This window comes from Rutilus rutilus, assembly GCF_951802725.1.
Source record: "Rutilus rutilus genome assembly, chromosome: 3".
Lineage (NCBI taxonomy): Eukaryota > Metazoa > Chordata > Actinopteri > Cypriniformes > Leuciscidae > Rutilus > Rutilus rutilus.
Genome location: NC_140211.1, coordinates 17,613,608 through 17,633,820, shown reverse-complemented (window position 1 = coordinate 17,633,820; position 20,213 = coordinate 17,613,608). Strand labels below are relative to the sequence as shown.

General features: G+C 36.5%; 1 protein-coding gene across 2 annotated transcripts; it reads left to right on the top strand.

Annotated features, from left to right (window-relative positions):
- The first annotated feature begins 2,831 nt into the window (after positions 1-2,831).
- On the top strand, positions 2,832-19,898 carry LOC311287008 (uncharacterized protein). Of its 2 annotated transcripts, none has more exons than XM_084403555.1 (21): positions 2,832-3,043; positions 5,315-5,703; positions 6,065-7,730; positions 7,851-8,123; positions 8,232-8,621; positions 8,724-9,149; positions 11,055-11,321; positions 11,429-11,680; positions 11,805-12,047; positions 12,122-12,379; positions 12,665-12,973; positions 15,139-15,408; positions 15,554-15,637; positions 16,031-16,193; positions 16,743-16,807; positions 16,908-17,119; positions 17,705-17,961; positions 18,051-18,164; positions 18,712-18,883; positions 18,959-19,003; positions 19,125-19,898. In XM_084403555.1, exons 2-21 carry the CDS (start codon positions 5,352-5,354, stop codon positions 19,409-19,411), a joined length of 6,105 nt encoding a protein of 2,034 aa, XP_084259681.1. In that variant the 5' UTR covers positions 2,832-3,043; positions 5,315-5,351; the 3' UTR covers positions 19,412-19,898. The 2 variants fall into 2 exon arrangements, with proteins under 2 accessions (XP_084259681.1, XP_084259680.1); XM_084403554.1 differs by having other exon boundaries at positions 8,718-9,149.
- The last annotated feature ends 315 nt before the right edge of the window (positions 19,899-20,213 follow it).

Here is a 20,213-nt window from a genome sequence, read left to right as displayed (position 1 = left end):
AACCTACTAATAACAGTGTCACTGACCATTCATAATGACCCTTAAAGGGGATGTCTAATGCTATTTCATGTATTCTGACTTATTTACATTGTTAAAGAGTTGGACTTAATCAAAACTTAATTTTTTGCAAACATATGCAGCATTATTTTGACTCCATACTTATCTGATTGGTTCAAAAGAACACATCTTTATCTTCATTTGGCTCAGCATAGTTCTCGTTGCCGAAATGGTACTTTTAATGCACACATACATGTTGTATAAATAGATAAAGCATGATTGCTTAATAAGCTGTGCACCATTAGTCTGACCGTATGTGTTCATACTGAATTTAGAGCTGGTGTGTTAAAGTGTTAGATAAAATTGGATATCAGAACGTCAACGATCAATGCAGAGCAGACTAGAACACCAGATCTGGGGACCAAGAATGACACAAACACAGAAGTGCAGTTCACTGAAAGTCAGCTTTATTGTGCTCATGCCATAGTTTATATAGCAAGTCTAGGGTGTAGGCTGAAACCAACAAATAGAATAAGTCCATATAGAAAAGAAAGGAGACTGTCAGCTTAGCTGAAAGCGTCCATAGAGAGACAAACAACTCCATTCAAGATTATACCATATGCTATTGTTGCTCCTTATGGATAATAACTAGAACATGCCTTACGAGCGCGTGATTAAACGGGGTGTACAAGAAATGCAAACATATTTATCCTAACAATGGCCACTCTAAGTAATTTATGACTTACCCAGTGTTTGCATCATTTTAATTCCAATGCTAAGGCTGTTTTGTACAGGTTTAAGACCTGTGTGTGTGTGTGACACACACACACACACACACACACACACACACACACACACACACACACACACACACACACACACACACACACACACACACACACACACACACACACACACACAGAGACAGAGTGGGGAAAATAAGTATTTGAACACCCTGCTATTTTGCAAGTTCTCCTACTTGGAATGGAGGGGTCTGAAATTGTCATCGTATAGGTGCATGTCCACTGTGAGAGACATAATCAAAAAAAAAAAAAAAACAGAAATCACAATATATGACTATTTATTTGTATGATACAGCTGCAAATAAGTATTTGAACACCTGTCTATCAGCTAGAATTCTGACCCTCAAAGACCTGTTAGTCTGCTTTTAAAATGTCCACCTCCACTCCATTTATTATCCTAAATTAGATGCACCTGTTTGAGGTCGTTAGCTGCATAAAGACACCTGTCCACCCCATACAATCAGTAAGAATCCAACTACTAACATGGCCAAGACCAAAGAGCTGTCCAAAGACACTAGAGACAAAATTGTACACCTCCACAAGGCTGGAAAGGGCTACGTTAATGAAACGAGAGTAGGGGGGTGTTGTCTAGTGTGAGTGTGCAGATTTCTCCTAAATTCATCAAAAGTTGGCGTTCTAAATCATCCCGCTGCTCCGCGATCGCTGTGTCCGGTGCACCGTCATCGCACACCGTGAGAAAGCTCTCTCCCTTCTTTTCAATGCTGTCGGATCCAAATATTGTAATTTCCCGTCTATCAGCAACAAATCGCGTAAGTAAAACAGGTGATTTAACTCGAAATGCGCAATCTCATTGGCTGATGCCAATTTCTGACAACGTGATTCGTTCAGAATCGTCACGTGACGCGCACTGACATTTCCGCGGTAGTTCAAAATGTCGAAAGATGCGTGTAAAATTCTCTCAGAGAAGCCGAAAACAGTTGTCATTAGCTAGAAGACACAAGGGATTACTAACGAAGACAAAAGATGATGAAATGGGTCTTCACTATTTTTTACATGAGAGCCGCACTGATAGGACAAAGTCAGTAGAAGAGCCATACGTCGTCCTTTCAGTTTCGGTTCTCAATCGACCAAGTGTTTACATGTTCTCTCGATAAACCACCTCTTTCAATCCGATCGAAATTATTTGTAATCTATATAATATCTGCACACTGTCAGAGAAGAAGAGACTGATCCTGACTAAATATAAAGGCTCGGTGACCACCAACTGGGTCAGACAGAGATGCACTTCCTCCTCCACTGGGGAAAAAATATCTTCACTAAGTGATTTACACCTTGGACAAATAGCCAAAAGAATAAAACTTCCCAAAGTTTTGGATGTTAAACAGTGTGATACATGGATTTTACTTGGACCTAAAGCATATTTTGTCTGTAATTCATGGCTTTCAATGGGAATTAGTGGAATTTTGCCATAAAAATCTTTAAAGGCCGTTTTCTAAAAATGAGTTTTTTCTTACACTCCTAGTGACGATTTTCCACTTCTGTAGCACCTACACCAAACTTTACAGTCGTATTCCTAACTATATTGTGAAGGTTTGTCCAGAGGGATTTGTTGATATATCATTCTTGGCCTGATTTATATGACAGTTTATGCCTAAAAATAGGGCGGAAATCAATTTTTTTTAAGGCTATTGGCAGAATTTTCTGATTTACAGGGTAACAAAAGGAGATATTCATTATCCCCTCTGATAATGTCTTTTCATTGAATATATCAACAAAATGCAAAAATAATTTTGAACCTTGTTCTTTTCAATGGTCAGATTTGTCACTTCAAAATATATGCAAATTAACGCATATTTAATTAGATATAGCCTCATTAGCATATTTAAAAATAAAATTACAGAAAACTTGCAATGCATTTTTTTTCTCCTATATTCATGTGAGTACTGGTAAAGTTTGATGGTGATATCTGTAAGTTAACAATTTTACCCTATTCACCTGTAGTGTCTCGCCTTAACACGTCTTAACTCGCAAAATGTGTGTGGATGTGTGACGCCCAGCCCCGGAACATCTATATGTCAATGGTGAAACTGGTATGCATGTCATCTTGTAGGATTGCTGGAGTAGTTGGTAATTTTGATAGGTAGCCTATAAGCTTTTGAAGCTCTATAAGATCTTGATGGTGACTTGGAGAGCGGATGTTGTCCATGGGTGGCTCTACAAACCTCATTGTGGCGGCTTTATGGATCTGGTTTGTGCGAGTCTGAAACGATGGGCTGAATAAGGTCGGTAGCCTATGACTTTCGTCATTGCGACATGTCTTTTAGAAATGTATTTTGAACTTTTACTCGTCCAACATTCGAATTAGGCTATGTTTCTATGTGCAATTATTGTTACATTTATTGTTTTTGTAAATAGCCTATTTTAGCTAGAAATGAGTCGAAATGTGAGGTTTACAAATAAAAAATGTTGCCACACCTGAAACGGGAAGTAGGCTAAAACATCGCTTATTGCAGTATCATTATGGAAGTGTCAAAAATGCGTGAGCACATGATGAGCACATGATTTATAAATGATAAATAACAGTTTTAGTTTATGCCTTTACGCTGAATTTACGAAACTGTTTCCTGAAATAACCACAACATTAACAACAGCACCGAAATAAAAACGCGCTGTTTATCTGTAAGTCAGATGCGCGTGAAAGTTGCGTTCATTATAGCAACAGATTCCAGGCGCGTTCCGAATCATGGCAGGTAGCCTACAGATAAAAATAAAATAAAATAAAGTTCTCTTGTTTGTCAATTTTAAAATAACGAGGAAGTAGAATTTTTTCCTTGGGATCAGGCTCTTCAGCACATTGAATGTTAAAGGTGGAAAGGTTAAACTTAAAAGGACAGATCATTTCATCAGCTACAGTGGCGGACAGTAACAAAAGCTTTTCATATCAGCCCAAAATGTTTTCTACTGTGTGAAACTGAGGAGATCAGACATCACCTGAGTGAATTTGGAGAACATCACAGTCATTCTGGGTGAAATAGAGGGAGGTAACAAATTTCGTGACCTTTAAAATATCAGATTTGTCGACCCTGCTGTATATCTATTGCAGTTCACATCAGCCCATATTTATTGCTACTGTATGAAGCTGAAGAGATCAGACACTACCAGAGTGAATTTGGAGAACAAATTTACGTTCTGAATTTGTTTTTTAAAGGAGTCATAATGTTGTGTTACCTTGGATACCCAATGCTCTATTATAGTCTTTCAGGCACTTCTAAAAAAGAAAAGTGGAAAAAAAATCAACACAGACCCTTATTTCTAAAGGCATTATTGTCTCGCGAGATCTGATGCGATGTTTTGGCTGTCGTGGACGGTCATTATAATAATGCAAATGAGGGGCGCGTTGATTGGTCGTAGAAAAAATACACCATTTCCAGATACATTCTTACAGAAGCCCCACTAACTGAAAGCTATTTTCAAACTGCATGTTTTGCATGAGTTTGGCTAATAATGTTTAGTGGTATATTGTTTTCATACTTGCATTTAAACAGTTTTAGCCACTGAGCATGGACTCCTGTACCGTCACTACTGTAGCTGCTAGTGTAAAACAAAGTGGAAAGATGTGGCTAGCATTCGTAGAGTCCATTCCCCGTGTTTACCTCGAAGGTAACGTTACATACAATAGCCGCATTGGCAATTAGCTGCTATTTGTTAACCACAGTAGAGCAATAAAAACACAGTTTTACCTTTTCAATTTCTGGCAAGTCCCTGATGGTGGGGATGGCACCTTTTCCCAAACGGAGCTTCGAGGCCAAGTTCGCCTGATATTGCCCCAAATTTGTAAATGATTCCGGTGTAAAATGTTTAGCGCACACACCTAACGATACGCCACTTGAAAGAGTTGTTGGGACAGCGTCATTAAAAATGAATTTCCTCCACTGTTCCCTGATAGTTTCGTCCGTTTTTGGTAGATAAAACACATTTGCATGTTGTTTGTGGCAGTCAACCACAGAGCATCTCAGGTGTGCACTCGGTTTCTCCAGCTTTCTCGAGTCGACTAAACTGAATCTGAGGGGGAGAGGGGCGGGCTTCCCGCGGCATAGGTTTGCGGTGTCCAAATTTGGTATATCCTCCCCCGTCTTGACGTCAAGAAGGGGAAGAAATCAAAATCTCGTTTTTTCGTGCGCGTGCACGTGGCCTATTTTACAAACCCTGAGGTAAACAAACGCTTCACTTTTAAATATCGGCTTCCCGGCCAGTGTACAATCATTATGCAATCATAACATACATTGATTCTCGTGGAAAAGTGAAATTTCTACATTATGACTCTTAAAAAGACCCCACTGCATGTGAACCATCTAGCAATATGAACGTCATATATCGTGAACGCCATTGCAATGTCTTAAATTGCACATCAGTGTGACTGCTCTTTGACACAGTGAAATTAAATGTGTCATAACCTATAGGTTATAAAGTAAGTTTTAAACTAAAACAAACAAACAAAAAACTAAGACTAAGGATTTCAAATATTGGTATTTTTCTTTTATCTTTTTTCTCAGAATTTGGTTACAACAGGAACAGAAGAAAATCTTCAGGATGGCGAGCACCCAGCAATCTGCACAGGAATTCCTCAGAAATGGCCAAACTCTGCTAACTGGAGGTCGTTTGAACTGTGATCCTCTAATTGAAGCCTTAAACGAGTGCAAATTCTTCATAAATAATGAGCTAAATTCAATTGAATCTGCAGAAAATAGTCAGGATAGGATAAGGGTTTTGCTCGACATAGTTTTTTCTAAAGGAGAAGCAGCATGCAATACGTTTTTAAAAATTCTTGACAAAAAAAGATTTCAAGTATTTCCGAGAAATATGGGGTATCCAGATTTACATCACTGGATTAGCTGCTTCTCCTTCCAGGATGAACCACAATCTCAGACTACAAACCGAGCAGGTGGGTACCAAGCACAGGTTTGCTGTATTCTTATTTTTAAGTCATTTTTATGTCAAGGGGTTTAGATAAGTGTATTTTTATTTGTACCTTAGGCTACATTTAATCTAAAGTGTATAGTGAAAGTGGGGGAAGGCAAAATGGTAGCATGATAGAGTTCAATATGAGACAGCCTGCCTTGTTTTATTAAAGTTTATTGACCTTTTTAGATCAGAATGAAGATATTTGGTAACAAATTTAGAACATTGAGACTATTTTGATGGACCATTTTAAGTCTGGAGCATGCATTTACTACTCAGAGAATTGTGGACTAGTTTTCATTGTACTGTTGTAGATCATATATCTAAAGAAATGTGTTTTCCAGATCCTTGTGCCGCATACCAAGGCCTTTTGAGATGGAAAGCAAGACAAATACTGGAAGATAAATGGAACCAAAGCATGATTTTTTTTAAAAATGAGCCTAAAAGCAAACCGTTCACATACATACCCCTTGTTATGGACACAGATTCTAGTACCGTTTCAAAAATTAAAAAGATCAAGGTATACAAGAAATCTCGCTCAAAGAAACTGAAGACCTACATTCCAACAAACAAGAAAATGTTGTCTCCCAAAGACTTACTAATGAATGATGAGAAAAGCATCCTGCTTGTGGGAAAACCTGGAGTGGGCAAGACAACAGTTGCACTGGAGATTCTTAGACTCTGGAATGAAGAGAAAAGCATTCCAGTGAGTTACATGTTTTACTTTGATGAGCCACGGATGAGAGTTTTCTCCCAGTCTCCATATCCTCATATGTTGACGGATCTTATTTTTCACCATTACATATGCCCAGAAAAAGCACCAGATCAAGTTCTTGAAAATATTGAGAGCAATTCAGAGAATGTTGTGCTTATTTTTGATGGTATCATGGATGTGACTGGAAACAATGTGATTAAGCAGCTCATGGAGAAATCATTCTTGAAAGATGCAAAGGTCTTGACCACTTGCAGACCAGAAGCTGAGGATACAGGTTACCTGTCAGACTGGCCATCTTATCGAGTTGAGGTTCAGGGTTTTAATCATGGGTCCATCTGTGAATACTTCCAATGGATGTTGGGAACAACGGATGACATTAATGCTTTGAAAAACCCAGAGTTGTTCAGTTTGTGCTCTGTACCACTGTATGCCTTCATAGTAACTGCCTGCATTTCAGTAATCCCTCATGAAGCCAGGAATAAGCCTTTTACAGTTACTGAGATGTATGTCCAAATTTTTCGCTTTTGCATGAAGCAACATGGGAACCAAAACGTGGAGCACTTAGATAAGTACATTACAGACAGCAAGAGGGACATCATGAAATTAGCTCGAGCCTCCTATCAAGCAATGCTAGCAAGGACAGTGAACCTGACAGATTTGGATCACGAAGACAAGCCTGTGCAAAATGCTTTCTTGACAAAGCAATTGTGGAACCCATCCACAACCTCTTGCAATGTGTACACATTCCTGCATAATACAATGCAAGAGTTTTGGGCAGCTCTCTTTCTAATTTTAAATCCTGGCAATATCTCTAATGTGCTTGATCAATGCCACAGTGATGAAGATGGAAAATATCTCAAATATATTATGCCATTTTTGTCTGGTCTTCTCTCTGATAATCTAGTTGGGCTTATAAAGTGTTTGGTGCCAGTGGAACAGATACAAGCCACACGTGCCAAGTACTTTCAACAGATTATTGATACTTTCCTTTACACTAAAGAACAGAATCAAGAAGGTGATTGTGAGCAGTTTGTGGAAGCTGACAACATCCTGTTTGTGTGTCGATGCCTTTATGAGTATCAGTCTCCTGAGGCATGCCGACTCTTCCTGGCAAAGGTTCAGTATGAGCTTAATTTAGAGGACCAAACACTTGATCCTCACCAGTGCTGTGTACTATCCTATGTGGTCAGTCAAGCTACGCATCAGAAGATTGATCTGGACCTCACAGATTGTCACATTTCTGACCCTGGGGTGAAACTACTTCTAGGCTCATTGAAAAATCTGAAATGTCTCAGGTACAAGAAGTTAATTTACAAACTGCCTTTCCTTTTCGCAGTTTTATAGCAATTACAAATATTATAAGATCTGTTATTTATGTATATATTTTTGCTTTTTATACACATTTTTATTCCCAGGTCAACAAGCAGGTTGCAGTCTCAGATGTGGATATTGGCTTTTGAACCAGGACAGTTTTCAGATTTTGATAGCCTGCTTAGCTTATTCAGCTTTGAAATGCACCTCTATGCACATGAAACACAAGACCAGAAAGTGTTTCAAATGATAGGCGAATTCCTTAAAAAGAAGAGATCAGAGAGCGTTCATCTTTTTCTGCATGTAAAGGAAAACCTCATAACCAGATCTTTGCAGACGGCTATTTTTGAGAGCTTATCCAATATTGCAACCATTAGGTACAACCAGTTAACACTTACTTCCAAACATAATGTATTCCACAATAATTCAAATCAATAGATTTTTTTTCTTACCTATTTTGTATATATCTTAATTTTTTTTTGTAGGATTTCCCCCCAGCAATTCGAACTAGCAATAGAAACAGACCTCTATCTTCAAGGAGCTATTCATGAGATGAAGACTAGCCAACGATGTGTGAGGAATCTGCTGTCTGTTTTCAGCAAAGATCAAAGAGAAAACTTTGAGGAGCAGTGTAAATTTTTGCTAAAACTGCATGAACATGGTAAGAACATGGATGTTCTTCCAGTTTTGCAACCTGTTTTTTATGCATTGCCACCCACATGGGTTGTACAGCCCTCAAACTCATCAATGTCACTGCTCATCCAAACCATGAAAGCTCTAAATTTAAAGAAGCCCTCTGAACTAGATAATGTCACATACGCGCTGAGTGAACTTAAACTTTTTCTTCAGTGTACACCCTACATTACAGAAATGAGGTGAGTAAAATTCACAAACTTTTGTTGAAAATGGTGTTGGTTTAAAATAACTGTGTACAGTTCTTAAGTATAAAATAAGCAACTTGTTTATTGCAGGTTCAGGTTCAGTGCTGCTCTCAAACAACCTAAAGACATCCACACAATTGTGAAGATTGTTACTGATCTTTTCATTCTCGCATCTGAATGTGGAGAGGAGAAACTAAGGAGCCTTTGTACAGCATGCAGTTACTCAACCTTTCCCTTCGCTGAAGACAGCAAAGACATGCAGAGCTTTTTCCTTTTGGATCTCTTCACCCAGCTGAAGGAAAGTTCATTATGGAAGACAGCACTACCAGCACTGATGCCCATTCTTATGTTTGCCCCTGCTGTATGGACAGTGGACCTACTAAAACTTGAGAAGACATTTGCTCTAATTGAACTACTAAAGCTTCAGACCATCACAAAACCTGTGGAGCTCAAGAACTGGTCACGTGAAAGAGAAAAACTAAAGATTTTCCTCAATTGTTTACCCTATATCTCAAAACTTTGGTGAGCAGATTTAAAATTTTGTATTAAAATGCACGACTGGCGTTCCTTTGTCAGTGTTAAAGGGATAGTGCAAAAATGAAAATTATTTTATCACCTCATGTTGTTCCAAACATGTATGACTTTCTTCTGTGGAATAGAAAAGAATATATTTTGAAGAATGTTGGTAACCAAACTATTTTGGTTACCCTTGACTTCATTTGTATGGACAAAAAACACAGACATTTCTCAAAATATCTTCAGTTGTGTTTCAAAGAAGAGAGAGAGTCATACAGGGTTGGAACAACATGAGGGTAAGTAAATGATGACAGGAATATTATTTTTGGGTGAACTGGAAAACATGGATATCTAAACTCTGTCTTGGAGGGCCACTGTCTTGCCAGAGTTTAGCTCCAACTTGCCTCAACAGACCTGCCTGGAAGCTTCTAGTACATAGACATAATAAATACATAGACGCCCTATTGGCCGCTTTGGAACGTTGCTGCGATACGTCAACGCGTCCGTCATATTGCTGAGGGCAAGACTGTGCTGTAAACATATGCAAATAAATGGGTGAGCTGCGGTTTTTCTGGATAAAAACAAAAATAACAAAATTTACATTTATCAACCGATTTCAGTGGTTTGTACGTGGTGTACGAAATGGTTCCATCTCTAGTTATTTAAAATCTCGATAGTTAGACTTATAAAATATTTTTTTAAATAAGGAATTGTCAAAGCTCAGGCTTGCCATGTATTTGGCTTTTTATTCTTGGATAAGAATTGTGAAGACCCCCATACTGAGATATAATTTAATTTTCACATTAAACGAAATAACGTTTTCTTATTGTGGAAAAAGCATTTTCTGTCTTTAACCCGATTTTAGCTTTTCTTGTGCTAAGAATTGACCACCATTGAGAAAATTAAACAAATCGGCAAATACAAATCACACCGGCAGGCTGCTTTCTGTATTTTCATAGCACTAAAATGATAGATATTTACAGATAGATACTCCAAATATACAATAACAATGATAACTGATGAATCCTTTATGGTAATACATATGATATGGTACAACTACAGTGCAATGCAAATAGTAAATATAAGATAAAGTGAGAAGTAATAGTAAATATTTTATAGTCAATAAAATAAACAAACAGTATACAGCAAATAAAATAGTAATGAATAGTATAATTATATAATATCATAAGTATAATAATATATTGGTAATAGCATATAGTTTATGTATAATACTATAATAATAGCAATAGAATATGAAATATCAATTACAGAATATAGACAATAAAAGTTAAATAGTGACTAGTGAATAGTACAATAATTTAACAGCATAACTATAATAGATTGATAATCGCAAGTGGTATAATATAATAATAATAATAATAATAATAGCAAATACAATGTTATATCAATTGCAGAATAATATAGACAATAATAAAAAATAGTAAAAAGAATAGTGACTAGTACATACCCGAAACTTGTCTCAGTCTTGCTTGTGAAAGGTAATTCCCGAGACCTGTTTTCAATTGTGCGGCAATTTGTTCAGCCCCAAGCAGCACACAAGCAGGCATTTTTCTCAATTCCTGTTATGAGAGTTATGGGAAAGTTGCCCTGCGCAATATGGCGGCGCCGTTGACGTACGATCCAGCGGCCAATAGGGCGTCTATGTATTTATGTCTATGTTCTAGTATGCCTAGTAAGATCTTGATTAGCTGGTTCAGGTGTGTTTAATTGGGGTTGGAGCTCAACTCTGCAGGAAAGTGGCCCTCTAGGAGCAGGACTGGACATCCCTGCTTTAAAGTTTTAAATTGAGATATACTCATTAAGCAAATGCTTTCTTGAATTTTCTTGTTTGATTTGTGTAGGAACTTACATTACATATTATATTAAGCACAACTTGCTCTCTCTCTGTAGCTGTGATGAGCAGTTTTTCCAGACAGTGTGTGAGGTCCTCTCAGCAGACAGTGAATGGAATCCAAAACAGATCGCTGAGCTTTTGAGATCTCTTGGTTTTAGCATTTCTTTGATAGACATGCTGCCAAGTCGCCTCTGCAAAGCTGTTGGCAATGTTTTCGAACTGCTGGACGAAGAGGACGTCTCCCTCAGTCTTCTCCCTCAAAAGATCTCTTGTCAAGGTTGTGCCTACCTCTTTTCAAGTATGAAAAAGGTTCAAACCTTGAGGTAATATTTGTTTGGATCAAAATTTTCATTTTTATAACCAAGTTATTCTTCTATTTTACTATTATTAATGTTGTTGTTCATTTGTTCATTTATTTATTTGTTTTCAGAGTAAATGAAATTGCAACTTCAAAGCTGGCAAGAATGGTCAGGTCACATAAAGAAATAAATTCCGTAACGGTGGAAGAGCTGTCTTTGGTTTTGTCAAACTCTCATCTACCAGAGAGAGCACTTTGCCAGCTATTAAGCAGCCTGACGTCTCTTCTTAGAGTCTGGACAGTTCACAAATTGAACCTTTCAGAGTTTAAAATTGATCCTCAGTTGCTCGGTCTGCTGTGTCATCAGGGCCCCTTGTCCATTAAGTAAGTGGTAAACTGAAAAAAACTGGCATGTTTTTTTGTACTGCAATAGTATTGTGGTATTTCATAAGTCTTTATTTACTTAATAATTATGAAATGTATATTAACAATAATTTTGTGACAACAGATTTAATGATGACACTCTGGAACAACTAGCAGAAGTTGTGTATGATGCTCAGGATGAAAATCTGACACACTTGTTCCTGGAGAAAATTGATGGTGATTTACCTTGTAATTTGTCCTGGGATGTTTTATCTTATCTTGCTCAGGTCACCAAAAAGCAAGTGACACTAGACCTTCCAGAAGGCAGATTTAATGTTCTGAAAGTTCCAAGCCTTCTTGCTGTACTGGACACAGTCTGCTTTAAAAGGCAAGACCTTTCCTTGTGTACATTTAATTATATAAGTAGAATTATATTAAAATAATTATTTCTTAATCATGCAGGATAAGCCCACGATTTGTCAGGGCTGCACTGAAAGAGATTTATCAAAAACGTGCAGGACATCTAATTGTGAAATTAGTCAAATCTTCAGCTAACCTGATTAACCTTTGCATGAGAGAGTTGGATTCAACTGATTGCAAAGCCCTCTGCTTCGCCCTGCACTATAGTGATGGTGTTAAGCTCAACCTGTTAAACTCTGTCATTCCACACAATGAGACGGACAGCATTGTAAAACTTATGCACAGAGTTTCTGATCTGAGGTAATGTGCTAATGATTTTTATACAACTTTAAGCCAATTCACACCATAACGACAAATTGCAACAGACACTTAGTAGGGTTTTGTGTTACCCCTGTCGGATCTTGTTTTCGCCAATTTCATGCTGAATCAGCATTAGTATGTCTGAGAAGTGACATGCTGTAATCTGGTGACTGTCTGTGTTGGTGTAGTGTGAATTGGCCTTTACTGTACACTCAAATCTTTTGCATCACTCACTCTTGCACTTATGGCCTTGCTAACACTGCTGTTGTACTTTCATTGGACTAGGGTTGATAGAAGGCTGCTGTTGAGTTTTCTTCATGTCTCTAAGGACCTTGAAAAACTAGGATATTCAGCGTCTGCCCTCTTGAGCGCCCTGAACCACAAACTTGACTTCTCCTGCAGTTCTTCCCTCAGTAGTGGCCGTTTTGGTCAAGAGAATGGGGATGTTCTAACTCTGAGTCTTACGGATGTTACAGCCATTTCTTCTGCCATTAATACATCAACATGTGACACAGAATTAATTTTATTTGACTGCCAAGCAGATGATTCTGCACTTGAGATTCTGTTCCCTATTTTGCACAAAGTGCATCTTCAGTGAGTCCTCACATATTTTTACATAAATTACAGCGGGTGAAATAAGTATTGAACACGTCATCATTTTTCTCAGTAAATATATTTCCAAAGGTGCTATTGACATGAACATTTCACCAGATGTTGGTAACAACCCAAGTAAGCCATACATACAAAGAAACAAACAAAAATAAGTTCTGAAATTAAGTTATGTGTAATAATGTGAAATGACACAGGGAAAAAGTATTGAACACATGAAGAAAGGGAGGTGCAAAAAGGCATGGAAAGCCAAGACAACTGCTGAAAACTTACAGTAATTAAAAAGCAATCCAGCCCCCTGTCAGTGGAAATTAATAACAGCTGGTTCAGTCCCAAATGATGGCCTACAAAAAGGTCTCATTGCCAAGGTGTCACACAAGACACATCTCATGATGGGTAAAAGCGAAGAGCTGTCTCAAGACCTGTCTCAAAACATAATGATGGCATTGGTTATAGGCGCCATTCTAAGCTTCTGAATGGTCCAGTGAGCACTTTTGGGGCCATAATATGGAAGTGGAAAGACAATAATTTCACCATAAATTTGCCTCGACCAGTGCTCCTCGCAAGATTGGCAGTGCACATTACCCTAAAAACACCATACAACTTGGTGTTGGCTCTTGGACAACTCTTCTGATTATTCTTTTCACTCCTCTATCAGAAATCTTGCGAGGAGCACTGGTCGAGGCAAATTTATGGTGAAATTATTGTCTTTCCACTTCCGTATTATGGCCCCAAAAGTGCTCACTGGACCATTCAGAAGCTTAGAATGGCGCCTATAACCAATGCCATCATTATGTTTTGCAACAATTAGGTTGCGAAGGTCTTGAGACAGCTCTTCGCTTTTACCCATCATGAGATGTGTCTTGTGTGACGCCTTGGCAATGAGACCTTTTTGTAGGCCATCATTTGGGACTGAACCAGCTGTTATTAATTTCCACTGACAGGGGGCTGGATTGCTTTTTAATTACTGTAAGTTTTCAGCAGTTGTCTTGGCTTTCCATGCCTTTTTGCGCCTCCCTTTCTTCATGTGTTCAATACTTTTTCCCTGTGTCATTTCACATTATTACACAACTTAATTTCTGAACTTATTTTTGTTTGTTTCTTTGTATGTATGGCTTACTTGGGTTGCTACCAACATCTGAAAAGTTACCAACATCGTGAAAATTTCATGTCAATAGCACCTTTGGAAATATATTTACTGAGAAAAATTATGTGTTCAATACTTATTTCACCCGCTGTAGGTAATTGTTTTTATTGTTATATTTCTGCAGATGATTAAAGGGTTAGTTCACCCAAAAATGAAAATTCTGTCAGTAATTACTCACCCTCATGTTGTTCCAACCCCGTAAGACCTTCGTTCATCTTCGGAACACAAATTAAGATATTTTTGATGAAATCTGAGAGCTGGATCACTCCTCCACAGGCTTATGGACACTATAACTTGCTGGCCCAGAAAATGTATTAAAGACATCGTTAATATAGTCCAAGTGACTACAGTGGCTCAATCTTAAGTTTATAAAGCGACGAGAATACTTTTTGTGCGAAAAAACAACAAAAAAAACGACTTTATTCCACTATACGTGGTGACGTGCAACACAGACGCGCTGCGCAAAAACACTACGTAAACTAACTCGAGGCACAGAGAGAGAATGAAATGAATAGTGGAATAAAGTCTTTTTTTTTTTTTTTTTTTTTTTTTTTTTCGCACAAAAAGTAAAGACTTTATTCCACTATTCATTTCATTCTCTCTCTGTGCCTCGAGTTAGTTTACGTAGTGTTTTTGCGCAGCGCGTCTGTGTTGCACGTCACCACGTATAGTGGAATAAAGTCGTTTTTTTTGTTGTTTTTTCGCACAAAAAGTATTCTCGTCGCTTTATAAACTTAAGATTGAGCCACTGGAGTCACTTGGACTATATTAACGATGTCTTTAATACATTTTCTGGGCCAGCAAGTTATAGTGTCCATAAGCCTGTGGAGGAGTGATCCAGCTCTCAGATTTCATCAAAAATATCTTAATTTGTGTTCCGAAGATGAACGAAAGTCTTACGGGGTTGGAACAACATTAGGGTGAGTAATTACTGACAGAATTTTCATTTTTGGGTGAACTAACCCTTTAAATGATTCAGTTGCAAAAACTTCTATGTCAACAGCTTGGGCAAAAGCCTTCTTTTGCAGTTTCTGACATTGATTTTCAATGCCCCCATGGCTATGTCTTTGAAATGGGCATCATCACTTTCCAAAGCACTTGGAAAAGAGCTGGACCTCAGTGACACTCCTCTAAACTACCGTACGTGTGAGTCTCTGCTGTTAGTCTTGGATTACACAGAGGATATTACACATCTTAATCTCAGTCATTGCCAGATCACAGATGCATGCTTGGATCTCTTGCTCCCTCACCTTCACAAAATGATGTTTTTAGAGTGAGTATTCATGGGCTAATCAGGAATTATAGGCCTGGGCTGTTTTTAAAAAGCTGCTGAATGTCTCATTTCATTTTATTGAAACCACATGATAACTAATGTCTTAACCACATTGTGGGTTTTTTTTTTTCTCTTTTTTTCTCAGTCTTACTGGTAATGACATAACTGACAAAAGTGTACAGAGACTGCGCAAAGCCTTACATGGAAACAGTTTCACAAAGACCATATGGTAACTATGCTGTTAAAGTTAAATATTCTAACCAGCTATCATTGTACACTGTAATTGTAATGGAAAAAGAAAGTAAAAATGTGACGGTAACATTTTTTTTAATTGGGTTAATTTTAATTGGATACACATTTTGGATATCTCATTTCTTTATATCTTCTGTACTCTAAAACTATTGAATATGATCTTTTTATGTAGGCAGTTGTTTATAAGTATAAATTATAAATCCACAATGTCACCAAAGTGCCTTCTATAATGCTTGTAACATTGCCACAGTATTTTGTTACGGAAAAGTTCAGGCCGTCTCAACTGCCAGTTTGTTTGTTTCTTTGTTTTGTTCTGATTTGTCATTTGGAATTAAACTCTTGATAACCTTTATTCAATCAATTTCAACAGCCTTTGTGACAATCAAATAACAGAGATTGGCCTCCTGGTGGAAGAAGCACGCTTTGAAACCCAACAGGCTGGAACAAGAAGATGCACCCAACCACAGCATCACAGCAAAAAAGATTTGGGATCAAAAAGTGAAATGGACAAAACAATCAAAGCTTTTGTCAAGGTACGGAACAGGGAATGTGTTACTTTTGTGTTATGTTTGTGTGAGAAATCAGATATTTTAAAAAGCATTAGAAGTATATCATGCAGGTTGACCAGCACAGAGTAATATTCAATAGACCAGTTATAATCTAGCAAAAACCTGGGTGCAGATGAAGGAATACAAGAGGAGTGTTAGTAAACGCCAACAGATCATGTACAAAGACGCGCAGGCCATTTGCAAACATAATAATGTGTAGGAAGGGGGACTTTTTATTTGATTTAGATTTTTATTTAAAATGGCCCATTATCGATAGTTGTCAGCAAGCTATGCTGGGATCTGTCACCTGAAGTTAAGTTGCAGGGTGAAGAGATTGTGGATGACTGTGCCAAAAGAAAACGGCTTCAAGACAATCATACACAGGCCAATGAACAAAAGCTTTCTTAGTGAAATTGTGCTATTTCTCAGTAACTTGTATCAGTAATGTTAAAAAGGTGTGTTCTTTAAATGTACAGCATGTTATGTTGTGGTAAAAAGTCATTTAAAAATATTTCTAATTATCTTACGTCATAGAGGGAAGATCCTATAAAGGAGTTTGAGCCTGAACTAGAGGTAAATAATGGCAGGATTTCCTATAGGTGAGTAAATACTGTATTTCTTAATATAATCTAATATAGTGTAATATAATCTTTCTGTGTGCAATAGTTTCTCAAATGTACTCCTTTTATTGTGTTGTAGGTTTCAGTGCACATCAGAAGGCTTGTTCATGTGCAGCACAACTGGGCTGTTGTTTGGAATGAAAGGAAGTGGATGTGTAGAGTACAGTGTGGTTCACTGGGATATGCGTCTCCTCATCAACACTCACTATGAGCCTGCTGGACCTCTGTTTGATATCAAAACCACCACGGGAGAAATCTATGAACTTCACCTTCCACACTGTGAGACACATGGTAAATGATAGAGCTAGTGCCACTGCCAGTCAATACAAAACCTTTCTAATTAAAAAAAAGAAAGAAAGAAAATGTGTAGTTTTGCATAGTGATGTAGTCTAGTTGTGTTTAACAACAATTGTGACTGGAACAACTAATTGGTAAATTAGATTTATTATAGCTTGATTTCAGAGTGTTATTGGAATATATTTAGCATGTCTATGTGCCTAGTAGCCTACATATGAACATTCAAAGTATTGTACAGAGTATTGATATAATTGCTAGGAAAGCAGCTCATATCAGTTGTTTCATCATCATTCATTAACAATGATGTTTGCCCCTTCAGTTCAGTGATTGTCTCTACTGTTTACATAAGCAGATTGTGATGCTGCTTCCTCACTGAAATGGAATCTTATAAGTAACTGATCTGAAACTCTTTATGGGCGCTGACTCCATATTAGTAATATATTAGTCCATATTAGTCTTTATAAATATGAGCATAAATCTTGTTCTAGTCTTTATTGTAAATATTTTTTTGAACAACTTTGGTTTAAACTTATTTGTGTTTCTGTCTATTTTTTGTACCACTTATCTTTTTATTTACAGTCGAGGCAATTGGAAATCTCTCTGTTGTCCACATACACGACGAGGACACTCGGGAGTTCCTCTCTCCGGTTAAAATTTCAAAAACGCATATAGCTGTAAATGTGTATGGGTTATCTAACTTTGGTGTTGTGCATGAGAATGATCAAAATAACAGAGAGATCAGTGGGCAGGTGCTGCTGTTCCAGGAACCTGATATGTTGCCAACACAGCAAAGGCTATGGGTTTTCCTATTGCCGAGCAACGTCCTACTTTCAGAGGTCTGACAACCTTTAATTTGTTCTACTTTTGCTTTTGAATATTTTGAATAAACATCACATATTCTTGTTTCTTATTCTTTTGTAAACAGATAAAAAATCAGCAACAAGAGTATATGTTCATCCAAACTAGCTCCGACTGCAAACTAATGACAAATGCGAAGTATACTCTGATCTCAAAAAAAGCTAAAAAAGTCCAACCAAAGGTAATTATCCACACCTATAATCTATATTTTTAACCAGCAGGTTCTTTCACCACAAAGAAATTTATTTTGATGTTTTTTAGTTGTTTTATCACACTGTGAAGCTAATGGGGCACATGTCCATTGGCTCAGGAAATGAAAAATGCTTTATTGATTTTTACTAATATTAGAAAATGCTGTACAGGTTTATTATTATTATTTTATATACATATATACATATATACATATATATATACATATATACATATATACATATATATATATATATATATATATATATATATATATATATATATATATATATGTGTATATATATGTGTATATATATGTGTATATGTATATGTATATGTATATGTATATGTATATGTATATGTATATGTATATGTATATGTATATATATATATATATATATGTATATGTGTATATATATATATATATATATATATATATATATATATTTTTATTATTATTATTATTATTATTATTATTATATATATATATATATATATATTTTTTATGATAGCGTTATTTTTATTTTTTTACCCTTTAGGAAAAAATATTTGAACCCATGCATGATGGTAATCACCATCCTACATTTGAGGTCTTCTTAGATAAAGATGTGACTGACCTGCGAATTAAAATTCAGCGTAAAATAAAGGAAAGCGATCAGATTACCTTCAAAAATGCATGGAGGCGTTTGATAATTCTCAACAAAAACAGAGGTAAGGCATTTTTTTTTTTTGTACTTAGTACACTGTAAAAACCATCTAAATGTTTTGTTTTTCTCGTGTAACTAGAAAATCACACACGAATAAGATCTGAAGAACATTCTAACAATCAAGGTACTGTAATATTTATAAAAAGTTAAACCTATTGAAATGTTTCTAAACAAAATTCTCTTTAAATTTCTCATTTTAAAACATTTTAACACCTGATAATTATTTGTCTATTTGTTTTTCTAAGAAAAAAACTGGATATCTGATCTTGGTGAAATCATGGAGGATCTTAAACGTAATGAGTTCAAGAAGCTAAAGCATTTAATGAACAACACAGGGAATAGAGATTCCATTAGTCGAACGAGACTTAAAGCGAAGGACAGGTGTGAATTGGCGAGTTTGGTTGTTGAGACATGGGGTTTTAAAGAATCAGTGAAAGCCATTTATGAGTTCATGAAGAGGCTGCCTCGCAATGATAAATTTGTGACAGATCGACTAAAGAAATACATGACGCTGTTTGGCCTTGAGGGTTAGAGGTCTTTTACAGAACCTTGCAATAATATTGTGAATAAACCTCAGTATAAAAGCACTTTACACGAACCACAGATTGGTATTATATCTGACTGGTGACATTATATATGGCTGTTGTTTGATTGTACTTCAATTGTAAATGTTAAGCATAACTGTATATATGGTTTTGTAATTTAATTTGTAAATTGATTGTATGGATGTTCAGGTTGTTTACGTGTAGCCAACATATATTTATTTAGCAGATACTTCAATCCAGAGTGATTTACAAATGAGAAATACCACATAGCCAGTAACATGAGAAGTGTTTTAATATGAATATACACTGTAATTATGACAATGAATTGTTTCTGCCTGTTTGAATGAGAATTATGTGCCAAGATTTCACAAATGAAGTTTAGAAATGTACATCCTAATATTTGTTGATGAAAGTGGAATCAACAGACAATAAGTAAACAATAAAAGTTTGATAAAAGGAATAAAAAGTTCATTCAAAAAATTATTTTCTGTAGTCTCCTCTCCTACAGAAACCATCATTGCTTGCTTGCATAAAAGGTGCAAAATTATATGAACCTAATATGGTCACAAAAGAGAAAGAGGCATATATTTCTTTGAATTCCTACCTAAATATTAATATGTCATATCATATTTTAATAAACCATTTATTGTTTTTTATTCAATTGCCATGGCTGTGATTAAAACATTTGACATAGGCCTAGACTTTTGTTTTTTATTACTATTTCATTTCTTTAATATACAGATTCTTGGGTATATCGACCCATATTTTAATATTTGTATAATTTCTCTG

What these genes read in the sequence shown, in the direction of transcription:
- LOC311287008 (XM_084403554.1), top strand. Translation starts at nt 5,352, where the DNA reads ATGGCGAGCACCCAGCAATCTGCACAGGAATTCCTCAGAAATGGCCAA. An exon ending in CAGGGCCCCTTGTCCATTAA is followed by an intron (nt 11,681 to 11,804) that starts GTAAGTGGTAAA and finishes TTGTGACAACAG; the next exon opens with ATTTAATGATGACACTCTGG. An exon ending in AATGGCAGGATTTCCTATAG is followed by an intron (nt 16,808 to 16,907) that starts GTGAGTAAATAC and finishes ATTGTGTTGTAG; the next exon opens with GTTTCAGTGCACATCAGAAG.